Genomic DNA, 26291 nt, shown 5'->3' on the forward strand with positions numbered 1-26291 from the left:
GCAATATGTTCCTTAATGTAATTACTTAGAACGTGAATTAGTGAACTTTTGTTAACTAACCGAGCATGCATTTCAATTTCCTGCGCAAGTAACGTCTGCCTCTTCGAGTAGACCAGCTCATAGACTTGAATCGGGCTATCTACCACGCCCAATTTCTAAAAAAATTTCGTGCTCGTCTCGCTTTGTCTCTATCTCCCCTTCCACTCTCTTTCTTTTTTATCCCCCTTAACCCTTCACCCCCGGCAGGGTAGACAACCGGAAATACCTCTGGTTAACCTCCCTGCCTTACTACGCATCTTTTTCTCTCTCTCTCTTCTAAAAAAATTGAATGTGTTCGCCTAAAAACCCTGCATGAGCCAAGCAGGCAATGAACCTAGAGGAAGAATCCGTCACCATCGCCTTGAGCGGCACTGGCAAAAACTTTCAAGACTAATTTTGTGCGCATGCGCAGAACGCCCAAGAAAGTTGGCAGCAGTCGGATGACTGCCGCTGTAGCCTGAAAGGAAAGTGCAGCTGACGCAATGCGGAAGGTGTCGGTTCAACTCCCACCTGCGACTAGCACTCCTCTTTGCATCCACTTTCATTTCTGTTAAAATTAAGACTCACACTTAATGTTTTTCCCGAGCTTTCTGTGGCTTAATTGTTTTGTTCGTATGGTTGTAACTCACGAAAACCGAAGCGCTCGTTGCCCCTTATTCTGCGCTCGCATCGGTTTCGATACTAGTGTGCATCTTAACGAAGTGGTCCCAGCGGGCCCACATAAAGACAGTTGTGAACGTCATGCCCGCGAAGGAGTTATGTTCAGGTCAGTTTACCATTACTGAGGCTGGCGAGAACAGAGTTCAAGCGAAGTTCTCGTTGTGGAACGCTGGAAAACACCGCCAACAATGGACTGCACTAGGAAAAACCACCGAACTGTTTTCAATCAGTAATATATCGCAAGCCTGTTCAATTGCAACTGCTCCTTATAAGAACGCCAATGAGCCGGAAACACACCAAAGAGGAAATGCGAGGCCTCTGTGTTGAGAGCTTTGTGTTTTGTAGCACCAGGGCCTTTATCTGTATTACCTGCGCCAAGTTTCGCAATCTCGAAGAAACTTGAGTCGTTTTTCAGCTGCCGGAGATTGTGCCATTTGTCAGAAGCTTTCACGTTCACAAAAAAAGAAAAAAAAGGAAATAAGAAGTCAATAAAGTTTTATGCTTACTGGACATAATATTTTTGTTACCTTCGCGTTCTTTTTCTTTTTTCAATATTATTAGCAAAGGAGTGCTGCAAAACCTCACCATGCGCGTTTGCTTCTTTTGTTTGTCTTTCTTTTTGCTTAGTTGAAGTAACTTTTCTTCCTCTCGTATTTCTGTTGTCCCCTCAGTTTATTGTCTCTTATGCCTATTTCCTTCGGGAGTCACTTGTCATCCCCGCAATGCTGCAATATTATTCTAAGCGCGAAACGTACGCTAGTTTATTCCAGCATCTACCCTTTCTTTTCGTTCTTTTTCTTTCTTTCTTCAGGAAGGGCGGGGGGGGGGGGGAGGTGGAGGCGGTTGCAGTGCGACAGTAAAATATCAAGTTCCGGAGAAGGCAACGCAAGCCTAGTGCATACGTTAGCTTTCAATTTCGCAAATGCAGGCGTGAAACCCAAGAGTGCGCCAGAAAATGCTAAACAGGTTTGAAGAGAAGCAGCGCGGTTATCTGAGACACACCAGCACGAGCAACGAAATTGGATGATAAAAAAGAAATTGCGGTGAGCGAATCTCCATAAGAAAACAAAGCAGGCTGAATGCATTCACGGGTGGCGTCTGTAAGCTTTAACCGCAGCACTTTTGCAGGGTCCGTAAACCTAAGTGCTCCATGGTGCTTTTGTTTTGGTGGAGGTAACTACGAGCTCTGTTTATATTACGTGTGTAGAAAGTTATTCAAAGCTGATGCGTACGCAACTAAGCGCTTAAACTATCGAACAAGAGAAGTTTTCTCGGCATAGTATAAATAGACTGCGCGCGGAATGAGTCAGAAACGACCGGTGTTTTCAGACAGCAAACTTCGCGGTTCCAAAGTTGGTATCGAGATGCGCGCTCGATTTGTTTTTAACCCATGCGTCTCTTTACGGCTCTCTGTTGAGGCAGGAAATCGGGATTTCCCTTCCCAGTAATAGCAAAGCTTATTTGTAGCTTCTCGCTGCGCATTCCCCATACTTTGGCTTTTCATGTATTTGCTGAGTTCCTGTTCTGTAATCTTTGCCTTTCATTTTTTTTATTTGAAGGCCTTTCGGTTTGGAAATGGCCAGCAATAACAGTTATATGTGTTGCAAATTTCATTGTTGATTATTTAATTATCTGATTTGCTACGGGGCACGTTGCTTGGATCCTAGCAGAAACTTTGGTGAAAGAAAGCATGGTCTCTTATTTATCCGACAGAGATTGGGGAACTGTATGTGCAAGATTAAAGTTTACTTTTAAGCCTTAAAGAGCGGTCAATACTTCATGTAAAGGCTGTGCATTTCAATATCTTCACGAATATATGTGGATTGTAAAATCGTGCCTCCCAATCTGAAATGTGGCGCAGTCGTTGTGGTGGTATGTTTTCATGAAAAAATAAAAGGAAAGATACAAAGGCTACAGAGCTCAGATATCGACTTCTAAGGGGAAATAAAATACGTTGAAAATTTCGGTTAGCCGTTTTTCTTCTGTTTCTTTTCTTATTTTTTAATGTATATATGCTATATTACTGAGAGATTGCAAAGAATTCAAAACCAGAGCGGTTAATAAAAGACGCTTTCAGTTAGCTTTACTGTCCTGGGAGAGCGAATAAAAAAAGAAGGCTAAACAAAAAAGCAAGGGGAACAGAAACAGTATTAGCGCTAGATGGAGGTACACATCGATCGAATGCCTTCAATGGTCGCAAAGCTAATTAAGTATCAACGTGCTGTGTTAATCAAGCACAGCAGCGCACTTAATGCTTTCTTAAGTCTGACCATAAGTGTGTGTGACAGCGAGGGATAAAGAAAAGCACCGATTGTGCGCGCATAAAGAAAGAAGCGAATGATTCGAATCAGCCTCACTCGTGGTTACATGGAACGCTACAGCTCTAGAAATTAAATTGTTGTTAAGTATATCAGTACGCCATTGTTATATTGAGTAGCTGCCCACCGCTTTAAGTCTTGCAATTTCTGGAGGCACATTGCGACTCGTTTGTGGAATGCGGAACGGAAAGAAAGAGAAATATGACTATGCTTTAAAGACATCTTTTTTCGCTGTCAATGATGCAGCATCCAGCACACGAAACAAGCCTTGTTCAGCATTGGCACCAGTGCACAATGTTCCGAAGCTTTGATCATGTGTTCAGCAGCATACTGCAATACCCTCTGAGACAGGGTGGCCTTTTCGGGAATCGTTTTGCTTCAAGGTCCGAGCAATACCTTGCCCACTTGTGATTTATTTTTGGCTGAAGCATGTCCTTGCACTTAGCCACACGGATAATTCATTACTAAGCTTAAATATTCTATCAGGTCTTAATTCTTAAGCATTACAGGCAATATAATGCAACCTTCGTGGAACTCCCCCCAATAGTCTCCGACTGTCGTCTCCACGGACTTGATCCTAGAGGGTAGCTGCAGATTCCATCAAACTTCTCTAGCCGTGATGCAACTTCACTGTGCCGCTTTTGGTTAGAGGTGGCATTTACGAAAGCCTACTAAGTCCTTATCGAAATGTCAGACGCACCTATCTGTGAGGCATGCAACTGTGAAGATACGATCAAAGCCGTGTTGTGTTCTTGCGATCGCTATTACATCCAACGGGCCGTACTTCGGAGTGTGTTAAACCGATTAGATAATAGAACATTTTTCATTGACAAAGATTTTTAGACCATGACCTCGCACATCGCAGGCTTACAATGCGAGACGGGTATTGCAACGGTTTGTGAAATCGACTGGCCTCAGTGACAGGCTGCAGGTGTGATGTGATGAAAAAAAGCACGTGTTCGCATTGCTAGTACCTTGCTCCTTCCCTCTTTTGTCTTTATTTTTATTCTTAAACCTTCCTTCACCTAGCGTAGGGTAGCAAACAAGATGTGTGTTTTGTTGACCTTTCTACTTTACCTTCCACTGCAGTGCGGAAAAACACAGATGAATAAGGAGCACGCGAACAGGACGGGTGCAGCAGTAAACTTTTTTTGAGTCTTTCTATCATATCTTTTTTTTTATTTTCCTTTTCCTCTTGCTTTTTCAGCATCACGCTTTCACTCGCAATTAGTGACATACACTTCCTTACAGCAGACAACAGTTGTGTTCATTGCTTCCGTTGGAGCTTTTATCTTTGGCCGCAACCGCTTCTTTCCCCGCCCTCTTCCCCCTTACCCAGAATCAAAATCAGAATGACGCTTTATTGAGTTATTAAGTGTAATACATTAAAGAAGATATAGAAGGAGTTCCCAGAGCACAAGGCTCTATGGGGACCCAACGTCGGTGTGGTGAGCAAGTGCTGGTATTCATACTCTACCATCGCATCACACTTATGCTACCGAAGCAAATCTATTTGTGCGGCCATTTCGCAGCCCCGCCCGTTGTGAGCCCGTTCAGCTTTCCGGACGACCTGACCGAGGGCAAACGGGCTGGCGCTGCATGCATCGTTTCTGACGGGGACCTTCCCATCACCATCGAGTGGTTCAAGGACGGGCGGCCGCTTGACTCCGTGCTGGAGGCTTCGGTCGCTAAGGCGAACGACTACACGTCGTTCCTTTCCTTCACCGGCGTCCGCCAGCTGCACACGGGCAACTACACCTGCGTCGCTTCGAACCCGGCAGCCTCGGCCAACTACACAGCACCCATGGTGGTTCAAGGTGGGTGGATACATCATGGACCAAAGAACTTCCATGGTGGCTAGCTCTTTGGTACTCATGGCCATTGAATCTAAATGAAGCATCGAGCAGAAATGGAGGTCCATGTCTCCGTATATCCGTTCATTTGAACTGCACTCTATACATTTGTACTATAGGTGGTGCTGAAAACTAGTATACTATGGTGATAAATTACAGAAACGTCTTCTTTCCCTCCTTTGCGATTCCTAGTAGCACTCCCTCTGAGATGAACTCGCTCCAGGAACTGGGCAGCGGGAACTTGGCCGTGGAACAACAGGAATAAAGGCCGGCCGTATCAGAAGAGCGGGAAGGATTAAACGTAATCATACTTGGATCTTTGTAAAATGCAGCAGATGGTTTTCCTGAAGAGAGCGCTTCATGCGGTGTAAAGCATGCAGAAAGTTCGTGGAGTGTAACACATTTTTTTTTCACACGAATCTCATGCTCGTGACAGATACTATGTGGGCCAGACTAGAGATATATCAAGCGAATATTAAAAGTGCACAAGTATTTTGTTTATGTATTTCAAGATACCGACAACCATGTTTACTGCTGAAAAAGATACAGTTGGTGGTACTGTTCGGCCAGACACACTGCTGCCTACTATTGTCGCAACAAAATAACAGAAAAAATCATGAGTCATTCCACTCTGTGAAGGTGGATGACCAGCGAAGCTGTTTACGACATGATACGGAGGCGACATAGAATTTAGAACAAAGGTACGGACACATTTATTGTACTGATCGGTGGTCATCTTGACGATAGGTACGCATCACCTCGTATTTAATGCTATTTCGTATCACCTTTATTATTAAATACGTAAGCACTTTTTTGCCTACCAAACAATAAAGTTGTCCGTCACGAAAAACAATGAATGGCTCGTACCCCCGTAAGCAAGCAAAAAAAGATTGTCTACCTGAGAGTCTACTGGTCTTGAAAATGGTGCTATTGATAACTGATCTACTGAAAATACATATCCGAGTGATGAGACGTATAAGTTTTGCATAGCATGAAGAGATTTGCATCAAATTCTGGAGCTGAGTTTTTGCAGACACCAATTTGTTGATGGACACAAGTGAGTGAGTGAAAAACTTTATCAGCTCTAGATTCGCTGGTCTTCTGCGGTCTTCAGATGGAATCGTCCATCTTCTAACACAACGGTCGGTTGCCCTTAGTCCAGGGCTCCGCTGGATGCTGCTGCCAGTTGTGCTCGCCGAATCAGACCTTCTTGGTCGACCTGGCGATCGCTGGAGAGCACTCCCTCCCATTGTTCCGCACTCGGGTTTGGTATAACGGGTGCCACGTCTATCTTCTGGCATGCCCACGTTATGTGATACAGCGTGGGTGTTTCGTGGCACCAGGGGCATTTGTCATTGTATTGTGTCGGATAAATTTTGCTGAGTACGTGTAGGTTCGGGTAAGAGCCCGTTTGTAGCTGCCTCCACGCGACAGAGTCCTCTCTGCTAAGGGAGCTGTGCGGTGGTGGATACCGCTTTCTGCAGCCCTTGTAGTAATTTAGTATCGCCGAATAGTCTTGGGGTACAGGTTCGGTCTCCTCGAGGTCGCCTACGTGGGATGCTCGGTAATAAGTGTGCCCTCGAGCTATCCTGTCCGCCTCTTGGTTCCCTGCGACTCCCGTGTGTCCCGGCGTCCATACTATTGTATGCCTAATTGGTTCTTCTTTTGTTTGTCGTTGTGTTATGTGGTCTCCGGAGCGGAGTATGCGGAGCGCTCCGTGCCCTATTCTGCCGCGTAGGTAGTTGCGGCACGCTGTTTGCGAGTCTGTAAGGATTGTTAAAGACCGTTTAGAACGATATCCCTCCGCTGCCGCTAGAGCGACGGCCGCTTCTTCAGCCTCGATTATCGTACAGCCTTGTAGTGATGCGCTGGTGATCTCGCGTAGGTTCGAATCAATCACCGTTGCTTCCGCGTTGCTGTTGCTCTGCCTCGCTGCTCTGGCGTATGTGGCTGCGTCCACATATACCGTCGTTTCTTGGGGTGCTAGTGTTTTTTGTAGGTATTCAGCCCTCGCTTCTCTGCGTGCTTTGTGGAGGTTGGGATCCATGTTCCGGGGTATGGGTGCTACTTTTAGATTGTTGCGATACTCGTCCGGAATCGTTTCCGTCCTCTGGATCTCTTGCAGTTGATCGGCGCAGCCTAGTTTCTTCAGGAGCTCCCTGCCAGATGGGGTCCGCTGTAGTCTGCGTTGTTGGGAGACTAGTTGCGCCTCTTTCAATTCGTCGAAGGCGTTGTGTAGTCCTAAGGCTAGGAGCTTTTCGGTTGAGGTGTTCTGGGGAAGGTGGAGTGCGGTTTTGTAGGCTTTGCGTAGAATCGCGTCCGCCTGTTGTACCTCACTCTTGATGGGATTGTAGTATGGGAGGCTGTATGCCACTCGGCTGACAACCAAGCTTGTGACCAGCTTGAGTGTGTCCTCCTCTCGCATGCCGTGGCGTCTGTGTGAGATGCGCGTGATCATGCGGGCCACTTGTAGGGTGGATGCCTTGAGTAGGGCGAGGGTGTGGGTGCAGCGTTGGTTTGACTGTATCCACATCCCCAGGATTCTGATGAGCGTCTTTTCCGGTATCGGCTTGCCCTCGAGGTAGACGTTGAGCTTTAACTCGTCGGTGGTGGGGACTGTGCGGTTTTGCTTTCCTCTCCAAACTCTCAGGAGCTCGGACTTCTCAGTGGAGCAGGCTAGCCCTCTTGCTCTGACGTAGTCCTCTACGCAGGTGGCTGCCTCTTGTAACTTCTCTTCTTTCTGTCTGAGCGAGCCTGTGTTAACCCAGATGGTGATGTCGTCGGCATACATGGCATGGTGTATGCCGTCGATTTCTTTTAACTGTTTTGCCAAGCCAATCATTGCTATGTTGAAAAGAGTGGGGGAGATGACCGACCCTTGAGGCGTCCCTTTGTTTGGAGTAAGGAACTTCTCTGATCGGAGCCCTCCGAGGCCAATCGTTGCCGTTCTGTTTGAAAGGAAGGCTTTGACGTAGCCGTAGACTCTCCTCCCGCAGTTCAGGTCGTTCATGCCCGTGAGGATAGCTTCGTGGCTTACATTGTCAAAAGCCCCCTTGATATCCAATGCCATTATTATATTCTCCCCGCTCCTGGGGACGTTCCCGAGTACTTCTTCTTTGATTTGAAGCAGTACGTCTTGGGTCGATAATTTTGCTCTGAATCCAAACATGCTGTGGGGATACAGTTCCTTGTCCTCCATGTACTGTTGTAGTCTCAGCGTCACCACTCGTTCGTATAGTTTTCCCAGGCAAGATGTGAGCGAGATCGGTCTGAGGTTCTCAATTTGCAGTTTCTTGCCCGGTTTAGGAATCATCACTACCTCCGCATGCTTCCACCCCTCGGGGATGGTCTCAGCTTCCCAGTGTTTGTTGAGAAAGTCGGTAAATTCTGCGACTAACTCTTCACTAAGGTTGCGGATGAGTGCGTTATTTATCTTGTCTGCACCCGTGGCCGTGTTTCTGGTTGTGTTTCGAATCGCTGCATAGACCTCTTCTCGCGTGATGGGTCTGTCCAGGTTAACGTTTTCTCTTCCTCGGTAGCGCTCTGCGTAAGCTGCTGGGTTTGTGTCCCCGAAGCATTTAACGCGCACCTTCTCCAGGAGTTCGGAGTCTGGTCCCTCGTAGTGGTGGATGAACCGGTAGATGGTTTTGTTGTTTTCTGCCTTGGTCTTGGTCGGATCTATGAGAGCCTTGAGGATATGCCACGTCCTCGCTGTGTTCAAAGTTCCGTTGAGGGAGTCGCTGAATTGCTGCCAATTTTGCCTTGCCAATTGTGCGCCGCGTACTCCTCTGCTTTCGCTGTGACTTCTGCGATCTTTATCTTTAGCTTCCTGTTGTATTTTTGTTTCTTCCACCTCTTGGTGAGCCCGCGTCTAGCTTCCCACAGCTTGAGCAGTCTGGCGTCTACCTCGGGCGTCTGCGTCGTTCGCGTGATTTCTTTGGTGTACTTGCGCTGTGTTTCAATGAGAATTTTCCCCCACTCCTCTATCGATTGGATCCCGTTCTCGGCGAGATTCCTATCGCATGCCTCTCGAAAAGCGCTCCAGTCCGTAATTTTTGCCGATCCCAGCTGACGCCTTAGCCTGTCCGAAGTTACTTGTGTCTTGAGTATGTAGTGGTCACTACCTAGGTTCTCTATCAGGTTCTCCCACACTGCTTGCTCCGCTCCTCGTATGAACGTGAGGTCGGGGCAGGTGTCGGTGCTAACGCTGTTTCCGATTCTGGTTGGAGTGTCTGGGTCTGTGAGTAGGTTGCAGTCGGTGTTCTCTGCTGCCTCCGCTAGCGTTTTGCCTTTTGGGTTTGCTGTTTGGTATCCCCAGCTTTTGTCCATGGCGTTAAAGTCTCCTAGGATGATTAGCGTGCTGTCTTTCGCTAGTTTGCGTGCGCCATGGAAAAGCTCGTAGAATTTGGCCTTCCTCTGTTTCGGAGGGCTGTATGCATTTACAATAAATATACTGCCCCTCTTTCTTTTCTTCTTGGGTATAATTTCTACAATCACGTGCTCTACGTCGGTGTCGGCTATCCTGTCGTGGCTTATGGCGATGAGTGCCTTGCTGACTAGGGTAGCCGTTCTTCCTTTCTCTTGAGTCTCGTAACACGTGTATCCGGCGAGTGTTGGTGTCGTGCCCGTCTCTTGAAGCGATATGATGTCAGGCGGTGCTTGTTGCGTGTGAATGTATTGTTGGAGGAGGCCCTGCTTCTTACGGTAGCCTCTGCAGTTCCATTGCCATATATCTAAGCTTTCTTGCTTGCTTAAAGTTGTACTGGCCATGTTTAAGCCTCGGTGTTGTTTGCGGATGTGTCGGCGAGGGATGCCAGCGCGGGGCGGTGGTAGGCCTTCGCTCTAATGTTCTCGGTAAACTTCTGCTTGCGGATGCTGCTCCGGAGCTCTGTGACTTGTAATTGCACTTGCTGCATTTGTTGCTGCTGTTGCTGCATCATCTGCTGCATCATTTGCTGAATCTCTGCTTTAAACGTGGCGAAATCCTCGTTGCCTGCTTGCCATGGGGCTTGGGTTTGTACGGTCTGTGGCTGCGCAGGGCTGTTCGACCTAAGGTCTCGCACTGCCTTCGTTAGCTCTGCTATTTGGCGTTCTAGCTCTTCCTGCTTAGCGCGTGATAGCTCTAATTCACGTCTCAGCGCTATTTTCTCCGCGTCCTCCTGTCTAGGCTGTTCGCGGTGGCTGTTTGTGTTGTTCTTTTCGTTAGCTACCCCACCCGAGTGCGGAGCAAACCAAGGGTTTTCGGCTCCCCAGCTCACCTTGACGCCGCCGCTCTTTCGGGTAGGCTCCTTCTTCGTCTTCTTCTTCTGCTGCTGCTGCTGCAGCTGGCCTGCTCCCTTAATGGCCAGGGGCGGCAGGGGCGGCAGGGGCGGGAAGGACCGTGACCGGCTCCGTGAACGGCTCCGCGACGCCCGGGATCTCGAACGGCTCCGCGAAGTCTCCTCCTCCGAGCTGAACCATCGCGGCTTCTTGCCGCGGTCGTCCCGGCTGCGACGTCTGCTCCCGCGTCCGCCGCCGTTGTTGTCGCCGTTGGCCTTGCCTCGCAGGTCCCTGGCTTTCTTTAGTCGGTCTTGGCACTCCCGCGATCCGGTAGTGTGGTTGCCTCCGCAGATCAGGCATCTGGGGATACACTGGTGATCCTTTGGCGGGTTCTGCATCCCGCACTGTTTGCAAGCCTTGGCGTCCGGTGTGGGGCACACGTCGGAGCGGTGACCTTGTTGGCAGCAAACGTAGCAGATTTGTCTTGTGGGCCGGTACGGGTAGCACTTGTACTCGGCTCCGCAGTAGATGACGTGTTTCGGTGTGATCGGTCCGTCAAAGGTGATGACGGCCGTCTTGGTCTTGCCTAATCTTCGGGCGCTGTGAATGGTGACACCCTGTGTGCGCGTCCACAAGTCGGCTTTCAGTTCCTCCGGTGTCGCGCCGGGGTCCACTCCGTGTATCACGCCACGCCGGGTGTTTTCCGGTGCGGCCACGTAAGCGTTCACGTCATATGAGCGTCCCTCGAGCGTGAAGCTAGTGATGCGCCTCGCGAGCTGGGCGGCCTCCTCGTTCGGCGTGCTCACGATTATTATGTTGGACCCTGTGCGGAGCCTCGTGATCAGGTCTCTTCCTTCGAACTTGTTGCTGCATGCCGCGGCTACGGCCCGGGCCACTTGAAATTGCTGGAGCGACTTGACTACGAGTCCCTTCGGTCGCAAAATAATCTTGAAATCGTCTCTGGGGAGCGGGGGCAGCCTCTGCCTAGACTGCCGCTGCGCTCCTTTCCCGTCTTTTTTCAGCGCGCCGGAAGCTGGCGCGCCAGCTGTCGGCGGTGGGGCCGGGGAATTCCCGGCGCTGCCGGCGTTCCGTCCGTTCTTTATTTGTCGATTCTTTTGGCGTTTGGTCATAACCAATTCCCAATTTGCTTCGTCTTCTTTGTGAGCGTCTTGCTGCTCCTGCATGGCGGAGTCCTCGATCTCCCCGTCCGCCGAATTCTCGGAGTCGGAGGCGCCGAGGTGGTCGTCGTCCATCTCTTGTGCTTCTAGCAAGTTCTGGGCTAGTCTACTCGTCGATGGCTCAACATTAGGATATTTCGTGGAGCGGGAGTCGGGTCCAGGCTGCATCGCTATCGCTGAGCGGGCCTGGCTGCCCGCAAACGCCCGTAGTCGTGCTAAACCTCGGTAGGCTTAGCGGCGAGCGTTTCCCGTCAAAGTCCGGTAATTTGCCAAAAATGATCCTACCGTCTTGAAATCTGTGTCCGGCTGATCCAGCTTGTTAGCTCTCTCAGATCCAACCCAAAAGTTGGCGGCCCGGTGGGTCGAGATAGTCCGTGAGGGTAGGAATCTACGAAGCCCATGCGACCTTGATGGACACAAAGAATTTTCGGAAGCCAAGCTATGAACAGCTTCGCTGTAAAAAGTCAGAAGCGTATCCGTGCATTATTTAAGGTATGGTGTATGCATTAACTCATCCTTGGGCGCTCTAAACAATAAGTAGGTATTCTTTCAGGTGCATTTGTTTCGAACTGAGGTTGCTGGTCAATAGTACGTGTATGTATCTGGCGTGATGGGTGACCGTAACGTAGTTTCTGGCTGGCACACTTCAGGGAACAAGTCGAGTAATAATTTGAAGGCAGACTCAAGCCTTTGGCGTACCCCAGTGTGCGCAATGAGCTTGTCAAATTGGCTGAAGCGGACAACTACGCCTTAAGTTCTTATATTACTGTGACATCTTCCGCCATCCTTTGTCCCCCAGGCTCTTCAGTCGACGTTCACAGCTGAGCATGAAACTTGAGAGTGATCAATAACCATGCCGTGGCATGTGCCAACCACGCGCTGCTGGAGAATACTCATCGTGACCCTACGTGCAATGCGGTGATCTAGAGGAGAGACGAGATCCGAATATGTCTCAGCGAGAAACATTTACGCCACTAGAAAAAAAAATTATGTTAGGCAATGGCTCAGAAGGCTACAAAACTGTAGCCTTCAATAAAAAGCTTGCGTTCATGCAGGAAGGTCCGAGTGGCTCTACGCAACTTTTATCTGTGGCAGTGCATTGCTGATTGCTGACCGATTAGTTCATGTGCAGCTTCAACTTTTCCGTCATTTTTATATAAGGGTATCCTGTTCTCACATATATCATGATGATAACACATTGGGGAGGGAATGACGGGATGCCTATGTACTTTGATTTAACTCTTTACTACCGCAATATGTAAATGCATAACCTAATTATTTCCGTTCATACCGAGCGTACGCGAAGCGAGTCTCGTAACGTTAAGGTTGGAAGCCAGCTGTCACTTAATGCATAAGTATACGGTCACAATTCACTACATAAATACGATGGTAATGCTCGGGAACATTCCGAAAAACTTGAGTTGTGTATTAAACATTTTGGTTGACTCAGTACAATTACGTGCGCTGAAGAATGAGTGCTCACCGGCTGTTTCGAAAAAAAACAAGAAAGATGAAGCAACGTAAAAACGCGTCACAAAGTTCTTCAGCGATGTTGGATCATACTATTGCTGAGAATGAACCGCGGAAGCTAAGGTGTGTGTGAGCTGAGGTGTGTCTGTGTGAGTCTTCCCTGTACCGCTCAACTGAAATATTATTCTAATACACGCATGAGCATACAATAATTATCGTATCTTCGATCATAAGCTGTTAAATTTTTCTTTAGATTGACTGTAAGTTGGGAAAGTCCGAATGAAATCGTTTTAAAAAAAGCACGAAAGTGCGAAAAGAACAGTCGTGGTAGGGCTGCGTCCTCGTCGTTATTTGCTTTGTGTCGTCATTCTTTTGCGCTTCGTTTATGGACGCTGTAACGTAAAGCTAGTCCAAACGATTGCTATTCGTATTCGATGATCAGCCCTGCATACTTGGTCAAGTGGTCTTCGCGCCACCTCCACTTCACCAGTCTGTCACGCGAAGCTCCCCTTGTGATATGACGTGTACACACTGATTATGCTCCATTTGGCCGAACAAACGAAGGATCATTATTTGTCATTAGACACCTTTTTCTCCATTAGCACTCTGCCACTGGTCAGCAGTCTTTGGGCTGCGCCCACTTCGCTTCTCTGTCACGTGACTTCATAAACAAGCGCCATTTCGCTGCGTCATAGTGACGTGTACGCGTTAAAGATACAATAATATTCCGAGCAATGTTTTTAGGAACAGCGCAGATTGTCCCATTCCGAAAGGAGCAGAAGATGGCTTCCCGCTGATAGCTCTCGTACTGGGTACTCGGAGATGCCAGGCATCATGAATTTATTTTCCCATAATACAAATTTTTGCGTCGCAGTGTAACGTTACCAGCCCTTTTGACACGTATACGGTGTACCTCCGCCAACCCTTCTTCCATAAGTATCCGTTATAGCAGCATTTTTAGCCTTATGTAGCATGCCGCTGCGATTTTCGAACAGCCACCGCAAGCTAAGTAAGGGGAAGTGGACCAATTTCAGACGGTGGCACCACCCCCTTTACCAAGTTATGAACTTTCACTGCACTCGCTCGACCCCAACGAGACCCCTTCCACTTGAGCGTGATCGTCACCTCTTGTAGGCCAATCAGATAAGAAAAAACCGCTCAATGTAAGGAATGCTATTCGCTTTGAAAGAAAAAAAAAGATGACCTACTGTACATTAGGACAGCGTTTGATTGGGCTCTCCAAACAACGCTGCTTGTAACCGTCCAAATTTTGCGTTGGTGGTTACGTAAATTTCACGTCAGGAGATTAGAATAGTTTTGCGTTATAAGGCCCTATAATGATTCCTTTTTCTTAAGCATAATTCTGGCCCCAGGAGGTCCCCTCATCTCCTTGAAATTTTCTTCATGCTTGCATATGCATTTTCACATGGCATTCTACAGAAAATTTGCGGAGAAATATTTTGCTGCTTGAAAGGAGCGAGAAATGTTATTTATTCCTTACTCTTCGTTGATTCCTATACGATAATGCTCATTCACGCGCCGCGAAGAGACGACGGTTGCTCTTGAGAGAGGCTTTCTTTTTCTTTCTTTTTTCTGTTTTTCCCCCTTTTTTCTTTGCTCTCACCGAAGGACTGCGCTTCTCTTCTAGCATACCACCTTGATGCTCCTCTTAACTTCAGCGGTTTAACCTCATCAAACATACACTAGCGTCTCCATGTATTCTGCTGCGCTAACGCTGCAAAAGACGCTAACGAAAATAGCGGGGGCAATGACGAGAAGCGTAGAAACGGGGATCGAAAACCGTCAGCACTTACGGCGGCGTTTACTTTCCCGGCACTCCATTGTTTACGGTTGCCTTACTTTCCGGGGAAGGGCATACTTATATTTGCTCGAAAAAAGTCCCCATCCTTCTGTCTCACCGCTTGCCTCCGGCAGCGAAAGCCGCGTCGAATGCAAATTCGGAACCCGCCGTGGTTGCTCAGTGGCTATGGTGTTGGGCTGCTAAGCACGAGGTCGCGGGATGGAATCCCGGCCACGGCGGCAGCATTTCGTTGGGGGCCAAATGCGAAAACACCCGTGTACTTAGAGTTAAGTGCACGTTAAAGAACCCCAGGTGGTCAAAATTTCCGCAGTTCCCCACTACGGCGTGACTCATAATCAGAAAGTGGTTCTGGCCCGTAAAACTCGATAATTTACAATGCAAATTGGGAATGCCAAAAGCAGTATGTGGCTAAATTTCCGGGCTCTGGCTCATCGGTGTAACACTCACGGGCACAATAATCTCTTCAGAATATAACCATTCTGTAAACTTCAATGAGCCAGTCAAACTCTTGGACTTCTTATAAAGGCTCGCAGAGGTGGCGCAGTGGCTTTGGCATTGCGCTGTTAAATCGGAGGATGCGAGACCGAATCCTAGCCATGGCGGCCGCATTTTGACGGGAAAGAAACGCAAAAACACCAGTGTACCGTTAATTAGGAGCACGTCCAAGAACATTAAATGGTCAATATTTTTCCGAAATTATAATGATATTGTGGATTTGGCCCGTACAACCCCAGGATTTGAATAAATGTTTATTTCCCATGAAAAGAAAACGCAGCAGGATGTCTAAGCGCCTGCCAGGAGTGTTCAGTACGGGTTTTACCCCAAGATTCTGGTGTCCCCATAGAAATGAAGCACTATTCAAAGGCATTCGTTGCTCCTCGTTAAAACCAGAACTTAAGCGCTGACGTACAAGTGACCCGTTGAAGAATGTAGCGTAGCATATCTTTGCTAGGAAAGAAAGCGCGAATATCTTTTTGCTGGGCTTACCTTTGGTGTTCGAGCTATCCGCTGCGAAGATTTCTGTATGTGTTTTGCAAGTATTTTAGCCTTGTTCTTCCTTATTAACGGTTTTACGACAATCATGAAATTTGTAGAAAGCTCCTCAGCATATGTAGCCCTCTTTTTACAGCAAGCAGTCAGTGCTGTTTTGACCTTTCAAAGTTTTCCTATCGGTTTAGCTCGTTCACTCCGCAGAACTGTGTACGTGTACCTTATCTTTCTATTTCCTCTTTCCCGTCCCCCAGGGCAGGGTAGCCAACCAGAAGCATTTCTGGTTAACATCTCTGCCTTCTCTCTTTAATTCATCCTCCTCCTCCTCCTTATCGTCCTCCTGTACGTGTACCTGTATCTATAAGAAGTCACTCTCTCCTCTGCACTGAAGGGGCGCAGTGCAAAATGAGGAATTGTGAAAGTCCCATAGTCATGCTGCAAGCAGACAGCGAAGTGGCCACCATTCTTTAGAGGCCTGTACCTAGTATCATCACGACTTCTTGGTACCTCTTTCCATAATGTTGGTGTACTTAATTCATTTTCTTGGCGCTGGGCTCTTTCTAAGTGGAAAGGCTGCTTCGGTGTCACAAAGAGGCTTGTGCAGCCTTGAAACTGATAGCCGTTGTAACCAAACTGGCTTATACCTGCAAACCGGTTTGCTCTGGAAGCATTCAGAGGTGAGAAAGGATGCGAGCTGTTCGGCGTTTTCATTGTTACTGTTGAAAAACGAATAGCTTTTAAACTTGTTAGCAATTGCAAGCGTTTAGTATCCGTGCATCGGTATGATCTGACGAAAGTCCTGTTTTGATTTCCAAATTTTGCAGCTAAGCCGACTAACGCTGATAGGCGCGCTGCGCTACGGAATTAGTTTCTTCTTTTCTCCCTGTGCTCATATGTTCTCTTCTGCAGAGACAAGCTAGCAAGAGAGAGATAGAGAGAGAAGGGAAGACGGAAAGGCAGGGAGGTTAACCAGACTGAGTCCAGTTTGCTACCCTACGCGTGGGGTGGGGAATGGGGAGTGAAAGAGGGAGAGAGAGAGAACTTAGGTGTAGGATGTCTATAGTCGGGCACTCAAGTCTGTTGCCCTCAGGTAGCGAAAAAGCGCTCGAACTGCTTTCTAGGCCAATGAACTGTGAGGCCAGGCTCCCAAGATATTCGCTTTCGTAAATGGCCTGTCATCCAGTCTATTTAAGGCACACTGGAGAGTCTCACGTTGATTATCGAAGCGAGAACAGTGGCAGAGAAGGTGATTGATGGTCTCTTCACACTTGCACTTAGCGCACATTGATGAATCCACCATTCCAATACGATAGCTGTAGGAGTTGGTGAATGCTACTCCTACCCACAGCCGACACAGCAGAATCACTATAGTATTAGCAGCTACAAGCAGTGAATTCTTTCCGGTTTCTTTGCACAGCAGAAAAGCTAAAATGTTACCACACACAGAAAAAAGCACTCACTTTGTCGTAAGCCCTATTCAGCGAATCACAGTCAAGATACCGAGTACTGGTGAACAGGTGGCGCTTGCTGAACGATGACTTGCATCCGCGATTGACTACTTGAATGCAGAACTCTGATGCGTTAACTCAGCTCTAATCTCTCGAGCCAACATCGGGTTTACGCAATCGAGACGCCGCATCGGAGGCACTCTGATGAATGGCGACTACGTGGGGTTGCTAAACATGCTTTCCGAACGTACTTTCCTTTAATCCAAACATATACACTTCGAGTTGCTGCGGCTGGTAAGCAAACGTATGCGACCTGATGCTCAGCAGCACGTCGCCAAAGTCACACGGCCCTGACACCGGTGGGTAACATAAAGAAGAAGACACAGCTTCTCTTCTCTATGGGCTTTCTATGCATTTACATTTTTTTTTGCACTTAAATATCCTTTAGCAGTAAAAATAATTTGACGCTATACTTTGCCAGAGCTCCACCGCAATGAAGCCTTCAAAATACACTGCTGCTTCTAAATTAAGGGGTTGCAAAGCAGCTCTATACCCTATACACGCGCTTTCTTTTCTTTTGTTGTTGGTAGTGACACCCAGGTGGCGTCATGAGCCTGTGGATAAGGCGACCATCATGGGCCAGGCGGTGACCTTCGACTGCCAGGCTGACGGATTTCCAGTGCCCGTCATTCGATGGAAGAAAGCGAACCGTAAGTATCGACAAAAAGTGTATCACTGAATAAATGATACGGCGGACATATATGGTTGCAGAAATTTGCTTGTCCACTTTGTCAGGCCTTGTGTTGGCCCATTAACTGGGCCATTCATCCCCATTGCGACACGGTCCATGTCCCTTTTTTTTCAGACGGCTACGCACATATGCGTCAATTTCCTGGTAAATTATAGCAACTGACGCAACCCATTCATTCCGTAAACAAGTTTTCATTGAAACTCTAGAGATAGGTGGCGTGCATAAAGCCTGCATTCACAAAAAAGCTCTTATGGCAGAATTGTTCGCAAGAGCAAATTCTGGCCCGTCATGATGTCGGGCATATCACTAGTGAAGGCGGCCGACCAAAGGCACTTGCGAACGACATACTTCGGCCATAGTATATTTCAGGAAACATCCAAGCAACGCAGACTTCGAACGCCAATTCTAGGCTTATGAAGAATACGACCGAGAGTGTTTCGCCTTGTACGCCGACATCTCTCCCCACGCCTTGTACGAGTTCACGCAGTGACAATCACTCATGAATTCGGAGCATGCAGATTGGTGCAGCTGTCGTACCACTGAAGGGAATTCCTAAAAAAAATATTGGAGATACGCCGCTAGGAAGTTTGTAAGAGACCAGCGTACTGCCTATGCAAAGTAAATTAGCATGCAGTAAATGTTATATTTACGACTAAGTGTAGTACACAGAAAGTGAAACAGACGTGCTCTATATTTTTGAAATACCTAAGCGATAGGAGGTGCAGTATAAAAGAACAGGAACACTGCATTTCTTTTCATAAAGAAAAGGTTACTCGTCCCTCGCACATACGACAATGGCGTGTGACCATCTACCGAGTGACATTCCAGAGCAGTATTTTAATCTCGCAGTGAGCCTTCCTTTTACGCTTGACATAGCTAAAGCTGTCGGTGAAAGGCCGTTTTTCCGTTATACCAGGCCGTACCCTTTATCGAGTAGCCGAATGGCCCTTATTTGCTCTTATTGAATGAACTATAATTCAATACGAATAGACGTCATAAACCCACGTTGTTATTCATAGGACAACCATCGAGTACGGGTACATTATTTTTTCTATTTTGCATCTGTCTTTCCACCAGGCTCGGAAGGCGGCCGCGACTTCTCCGTGATCATCAGCAACGCCAACGTGCAGATTTTGGAGAACGGCTCGTTGAGCATCCGCGAGGCCGACACCACCGATGCCGCACATTACATGTGCCAGGCATTGAATGGTGTCGGGCCCGGCATCTCCACCGTGGTTAAGCTCGACGTGCATGGTAAGTGTCGGAAGATGAGAAGCCGCATCTCTGAATCATCGATTTCGGTAAAACCGAAATCGCCATTCTTTATTCTTTTCTGTCACCTTTTTATTGCATTTTCCTTAGGAAATGCGCAAAGCGAGAATGTCGAGATGTAAACTTCAAAAGGAAAGGCGAAAGCTGAACGAGAAGCGGGTTCCCTTTGCTAGCCTAGGAAGGAGAAGATGGACAAAAATAAAAGGAGAGAAGCAGTGTTGCAGCCCAACGCATTGACGATGGACACACTCGAGAATGTGTACACCATGAACATGGTCGTTCACTAATATCTACTGATTTAGGCATTTATGAACGTTTTTCTTTTTCTGAAACAGATACATCTTAGCTCCATCAACATTTATAGTGATGAAACAAAGTTGACGATTTTAAATCTTAACGGTCATGACGTAGTATACACCGTATCAGAAAAAAAAGTAAGGAGTGAACAACTGAAGAACCGTATCCTGATAACACCCGGTGTAACAGATCAGTATGGCGAGCGGGAGCATAGCAGGAGCAAACTAATGGATGGTAAAATTTTGCAGTAGACGAGAGCATTCTCGGAGTTCGGCAACATGTTTGAAATCGCATAAGAATGGTTGTGGTATGGCGAGTTTTTAAGATTGTCTTTTACACAACATTTATTTCCAGAGCACATAAGGGTCATGGCGTCAGTGGGCAACGTCTGAGAAGGCCCAATTGTAGCGTGACGGTTACCTTTCCATCTTCACACGAAGCTTTCATCTATTCAATGGGAAGTCATCTCTAGGAAAGATATGAAAAGCTAGTCCATATTCTGTGTACAACGTCAGCAACTGCGGCATGCTGCCGCGCTGCTCCTGCGGTGGTCTTTGCCAGTGTCACACCCATTGCGGCGATGACCGCTGCGAGAGCCTGCTGTCGCACTAAGTGACTTCAGTTTATTCGCTGAAACCTGCAAGTTTCTCTATGCGTCCGGTAATTTGCAGTGGCTGCACACTTCGAGCGCAAGTTCCAGGCGCTTACCGTTCGTCGCGGTGAGAGCGTAGCGCTCACCTGCCGTGCCGTCGGCGAGCCGCCCATCACGGTCACCTGGACGAGGGACAGGCACGCCTTTAGCCCTACCGCGGAGCCAAGGTAGGCATTTCCTTATTAAGTCAAAGTTATTAAGTCATTTCCTTATTAGTCAGGCACGTTCAGTGCCTATTGTCGCGTCCCCCAAGGCATTTCTGTAAGGAATGTTTTGAATAAATGAATAAAGAAAAAAAGAAAGAAAGAAAGAAAGATGGTTTCAAGAAATTTAAAACTGCTGTGCCCTGGAGCTTAGTCGATCCGATTGGGACTGGAAAAGCAGTCATAATGTGCAGGCCTCTGACGAAGCAAGCACCTGGTGTCATGACATGGCCTTGTGCATGCGCGTGCTCATGGACCTTCCGTTATGTCAACACCTGGCGAGCCTGCTGTCAAAAACACGATCGATGCAATAGGTTACGCTGGTAGAGTGGTGTCTGTTATTGCCGGCACAAAGTGCTGCTCATTGTTGCACGTCACAACGGTCCGATCATTCAACGCTCTCCCAGCGTAATCTTCTTTGCACGCATCGTGATTTCTACAGCAGGCTGCCCAAAAGAGGCCGCATTTGCAGGCCTTGAAAATTATGGCGTTTTACGTGCCAAAACCACTTTCTGATTATGAGGCACGCCGTAGTGGAGGACTCCGGAAATTTCGACCACCTGGGATTCTTTAACGTGCCCCTAAATCTAAGTACACGGATGTTTTCGCATTGCGCCCCCATCGAAATGCGGCCGCCGTGGCCGGCATTCGATCTCGTGACCTTGTGCTCAGCAGCCTACATTTGCAGGCCTATGAGCACGAAATGGCGCGCATGCGCAAGACCATGTCCCGACACCAGGCGCTTGATTTCCTATGATACCGGTAACTATTTTATTGGACGTTGTTTTCAACACCTAGCATTATCTGGAGTTGACAAATATAGCTTCAATATGTTGTTGTTTGTTTGGATATAACACGCGACATAGTGCGACTCGCTTCCTCTAATTGCGTAGTGGTGTATATTTAAAATCTTGTCAAAGGTTAGCTGGGACGCACTACATCAGGCGCACAGCTGTGCACCTGATCCTTGACGCTGTAGATTTGACCCAAAGAAATTTAGTTCTTGGACTTTACCTGCAAAAACCACGATATGATTATGAGACGCGCCGTAGTGCGAGACTCCGCATTCATTTTCAGTATACTTCCAGTAAACTACTGGTATCCAAAGCACAGTACACGGGTGTTTTTGCACATTGCCCCCATTGAAGTACGGCCACCGCGGCCTGGATTTGATCCCGCGACCTCGGGCTTAGTAGCTCAACTCCAAAGCCACTACGCTACCATTGGCCACCACGGTGAGTAAACGTCCACCGACTAGATAGCAAAAGGCGTTGTGAGAGCATGCTCTACAGAGCCCACAACAAAATATGAGCGAGTGAGATGCTCATATTTTGCTGCTGAGGCTGCTGCCGCAAGACGATCGCAAGCGTAATCAAATACAACCCCTAAGTATCATCTTCGTTCAAAAACTGCAGGTATGTGGTGGAGGAAAAACCGGGAACCGACGGCCTCGAGTACGTCGTCCGCATCCCGAGCGTGGACCGCAGGGACTCGTCGCTGTTCAGCTGCTACGCCGAGAACACCTACGGAAGGGACGACACGAACTTCCAGGTCGTCGTCCAGGGTGGGTGGGTGTGAAAGTATATCTGCTGCCATCACTAGGACTACTTTAGAGAAGGAAAGAGAGCGAGGTTGTGGAGTTTTAAGTGCCAGAACCACGAAATGATTATGAGGCACGCCGTAGTGAAGGGACTGTGGAAATTATAACCACCTGGGGATCGTTGACGTGCGCCCGATTCCCGGAACACGGGCATTTTTGCATTCGGAATGCGGCCGCTGTGGCCGGGGTATGATCCTGAGACCTCATGCTTCGCAGCGCAACGCTTTAGCCGCTGAGCTAATACGGCGGGTAGGAGTACTTTATGTCGTAGCAGTATTTCTGTTAGAAATTACACGGTAAACTAAATGGCGTCAAAGTAAGGCTTCTAACGATTGCCAAAGCCTTGGCCGTGAGCGTTCGTATACACATATTTCAGCCTCTGTAAAGATATGTGGTTGTGTTACAAGTTTAAAATAATTCACCTTTTATGGAAGTGCCTCGCGCGGCCAGTCGCACGGCAATTTTGCGTGTATTCGCGGGTTTCATTAATGCCTCTAAAACATTTTTATGCAGCACGTATCGGAAAAAATAAAGCTGTATCGGGTGTTCTTTTATGTTCTACAATTTTATCATTCACACTTTTCATCTATATTATTTGAGAAATCAATAAATGACTAATACTAATTATGTAATTAGGCGAAATGCAAAAAAATACTCTGAGTATATCCAAGCGGCGTCAAACAACATTAACTTGATTTTGTACAGCTACTTGGAATTTGCATATTTTTAAAGCTTTGGCCCAAGTTTCATGGGACAACCAGTATAAGCAGGGCGTTTCGCAGTGCAGATGAAAGTGATGGAAACGATCCCTAATGTCCATTCAGGACGGCATTCTTCCCGTTGCCTCTCAGGTTGTAGTGCAGTAACAATGTTGAGGTCAACAATGAGCTACTTTCTATGCACCTGTGCATAGAGGCACCTGTGCATAGAGGCACAACAGAGGACCATTCGGTCCTCACTTTCTGTGAGAGGTCAGGATCTAATGGTTGAGTGTTTAGACAACGCTCTCGTCAAAATATGGTTTCTGACGACAGAAGCAAAGACCCCGAATATTAATTTGCAGGTGGCCAAAACAGAATGTAGAGTGATGGAACAGATACCTAAACGAAGTGTACACTATAGCGGAAAGACAACAGCGTTTCTTAACGGCCGCAAGATGCGTGATTTGCTTGCAAAGATGGCGAGTAAGGTCAGTGCAAGCATCTCACCGGCATGCTAATAACAACTGTACTAAGACAATGAACGCGCATCGCGAACTAACCTTAGTTTTAACCTCATTCCGGCACATCATTAGGAAAACGAGAGGTTAATGGGATGGAGTGCACTTAATTAACAGCTATATAACCTTGGCTGCAGGAGCAACAATACTGCTAAAAACGTGTTGTTTGGTGCGCACAAGATGTCGCACTAGTGGCCTTCAGCACCGCGCTCAAATGCACATTTCTGGTGCGATACGTTTAATGCCTGCGGGATAGTTTGTAGTTCAAGCATTGACTGGCAAATGGAAACGAGTTTATTGATTTTTAAATAATTGTATTCTTCATTTATATCATACATAAATGCATTTGAGCTAAAGGAAGAACAGCGTATTTCGCAAGTATTTTTGGAAATATGGGCAAGGCTGACCGCCAGGTGCGACTTGAGCCCCTTTTTGCTTGGTCAGCTGACATGAATCATGGGGAAGGGGGGGTGGGGGGGGTTGCACCTAGCGGCCGCGGCGGGACTCATAAGCGCAGGCACACGCTAAAGCTTGTGCTAAGCAACACCCCGCGTCGGTGATCTTCGAGGCAATGTGAGATATATATGTGTGCTCAATAGTGATATATAACGCTTTATGAGTTGCGTGATCAGCCTGCTTGACAAAATAATGCTGATTCCAAACTGGCGGGCCCCGTTTGTTTGTTTGTTTGTTTGCTTCCTTGCTTGCTTGCTATATCATGGCATGTGCCCTACTACAGGAGATCGGCCGAGAAGCCGGCGGTCGTTTCGAGTCGGAGAGTCGGAGTCCTAGTTCAATTTTTTTTTCAGAGTATGCAGCCTGTATTGAGCGCGTCGCTATATTCCCAAAGTAGAAATTGAAATCCAAGTAATACTGCATTTCGAACATATATGCGCTTCGAAAGAAACATTTATAACGTTGCCTTTACGCTCTCGTCTACTGAATGCATCGCCCAATCAGAGCCCCCGGACAAGCCGCGTGGGCTGGAAGCAACCCAGACGGCGAGCCATGCTGTAACACTGTCCTGGTCGCCTCCCTACTCCGGGAACAGCCCCGTGCTGAAGTACCTGCTGGAGCACAAGCGGAGAGACGGTGAGCACTAAGATACCTGGGTAAAGGTATATCACTGGGATTCTTTTTTTCAACTGTCGCCTTAAATCTACTTTGTTTATTTCTCCTTACATTTCAGCTGGATACAATCATTCGCGCCATTACATATCAACAATTCCTTCATACACATAACCCTTGACGACTACCAGAGAAACCTCCTCAGTCAGCAATAAGGTCCCAGCGCTTACGCTTTAGGAATTCACGGAAGGTAAAAAAAAAATCTGCGCAAAAATCCAAATAAACAAATTTAAAAATTAAGTGATCAACAAGAAAGCGCTGAGTTAGCTTTTCTCGTGAATTTGCTCTTCACAAACGCCCTTCTTGTTCGCAACTAAAAATTTAATCTATGAATCGCTTCGAGGCATGACCTTATGAGTAGACAAAAAGAAACAACTGAAATTGATTTTCAACTGTTTACGGATAGGTGCGCTGTAGAGAACACGTAGATACAAAGCAACAATATACAAAAAACCGAAAGCTAGACTCAGTACAGTCAGTTTCATGCAATCTGTGTTGTCAGTTCGGTTATAATCGACTACTGTAGAGAAACAGAAGTAGAAACTACTCTGACCACTTCATTTCCTTCTGCTGTATATAGTACTTTACAAACATCTTTTTTAAATGCTCTGAGTACTCCTTGTCTTCCACTTCCTACATTTTCACTCCCTTAAAAACATTATACAGAGAACAGAAGAGGGCAGGAGACACCCACGTAAACCGACACCAGTGTCTGCTGGATACCACCCTGCCACATTATTGCGATAGCAAATATGTGGACACTCTAGGCTCATTTCTGCCGTCGGCGTCGCCACGAGCTTCCGGATAAAGCCCAAGGGCGTTAGAATCGTCGCCGCGCCGTATGTTGTATGTGCGAGTGAAAGCGTGCGAAGGGGAGCCAGCGATCTCGGCTCAATTTCGCGCCCGCAACGGACGAAAGTGGGAAGGAAGCGCGCCGCCTTCCGTCACGAGCAAGGCTTCGGGTGGAAGGGAGAAACCCTAGGCGGGGGTGGGGGGGAGGGAGGGCGTTCTCTTCCGGGCGGCCCAGGCCAAGGCGACCTAGGTGGCTTCGCCCAGGCGGGCCCGCGCGCCCGGACGGTCCGGGGTATCTGAAAGCCATCTGTGACGAGACGGTGTCCGTGATGCGCTGTGTTTTCGCGCCCTAGTTTGCATTGATGCGAGAGGCATAGCACGAAGGTCAATTCGCTCGCTGCTGCTGCCGCGTTTGCTCACTGCAGCGTTTTGACAGCGAGTTTCCGCGGTCATCGAGTGAGATGTGTCGATGTTTGCTTGTGCGCGAGTGACAACATGCTTGTTATTTCAGTTAGTATGCCTATGTTTACAAGTTCACACGCCCGATAAAACTAGTATCCTGACTTCGTATAGCCGTTCGCTAATTTGCTGTCGCAATCGATGCTTCCCCTTTCGGGCGAAACTGCGACTTTCTTTTTTTTGGTCGTCTTCTTGGAGCAACTTCAGAAATAATCACTTGCCATGCGCCCATAACTAGTGCTCTTCCAATGTATCTCTGACCCTTATTTCTTTTTACCACATAAAAGGCCGACTGACAATGCATTTTGGACCCCGTAAAAATGCCTAGTTTCAGATATTGCAAATGTGGGGCAACAACTGTGTGCTCAATTTTACTTTTGATATACAAATAGAGAGGTCACGAAAAGATAACAAAGAATGATAATATTTGATACCTAAACAAAAATAAGAGAACGTCGTCATTGCCGCTCGCCGGAAATCGGGCACTGATCCAGAACGCTGAGAAGCATTACAGCATGGCTTCACGGCACGGCATCCGAGATCAGGGGCTGCCCACGGCGTGGCCACGGTCTCGAGGGAAGCTGGGAGTTTTGCGTCATAACCACCAACCATCAAGTGAACGCGTCTTATTCTTAGGTGCTTTTCAAAAGCTGGTGTTCAGAAAATTATTCAATTACCGAAACTGAAACTTTGTCAAGATGCCTCGAATAGCACTCATCCATAACTAATTTGACCAAAGTGAAGTTTTCTTTCAGTTGGCTTTTGGCGCTCTTCACCCGCTGTGGCTTGCCAACTGGAACGTGGGTCTGGTTAACATTTTTTTAAGCTTTCCTTTATTTTACGAGGTAACGTACAATTTGCAAGTTGATAACGATCTCTCA

The 26291-nt window shown here is 47.5% G+C and overlaps 1 protein-coding gene across 1 annotated transcript in view; it reads left to right on the top strand.

Moving 5' to 3' along the window:
• LOC135900599 (cell adhesion molecule Dscam1-like) overlaps positions 1-26291 on the top strand; it is a 196335-nt gene that overhangs the window by 142669 nt on the left and 27375 nt on the right. Inside the window, exons 11-16 of the mRNA XM_065430027.2 lie at positions 4550-4834; positions 17628-17747; positions 18866-19042; positions 20029-20176; positions 21628-21776; positions 23992-24123. Of these exons, the coding sequence (XP_065286099.2) occupies positions 4550-4834; positions 17628-17747; positions 18866-19042; positions 20029-20176; positions 21628-21776; positions 23992-24123 (1011 nt within the window). The remainder of the gene's footprint in view (positions 1-4549; positions 4835-17627; positions 17748-18865; positions 19043-20028; positions 20177-21627; positions 21777-23991; positions 24124-26291) is intronic.

Source organism: Dermacentor albipictus, chromosome 3, assembly GCF_038994185.2.
Source record: "Dermacentor albipictus isolate Rhodes 1998 colony chromosome 3, USDA_Dalb.pri_finalv2, whole genome shotgun sequence".
Lineage (NCBI taxonomy): Eukaryota > Metazoa > Arthropoda > Arachnida > Ixodida > Ixodidae > Dermacentor > Dermacentor albipictus.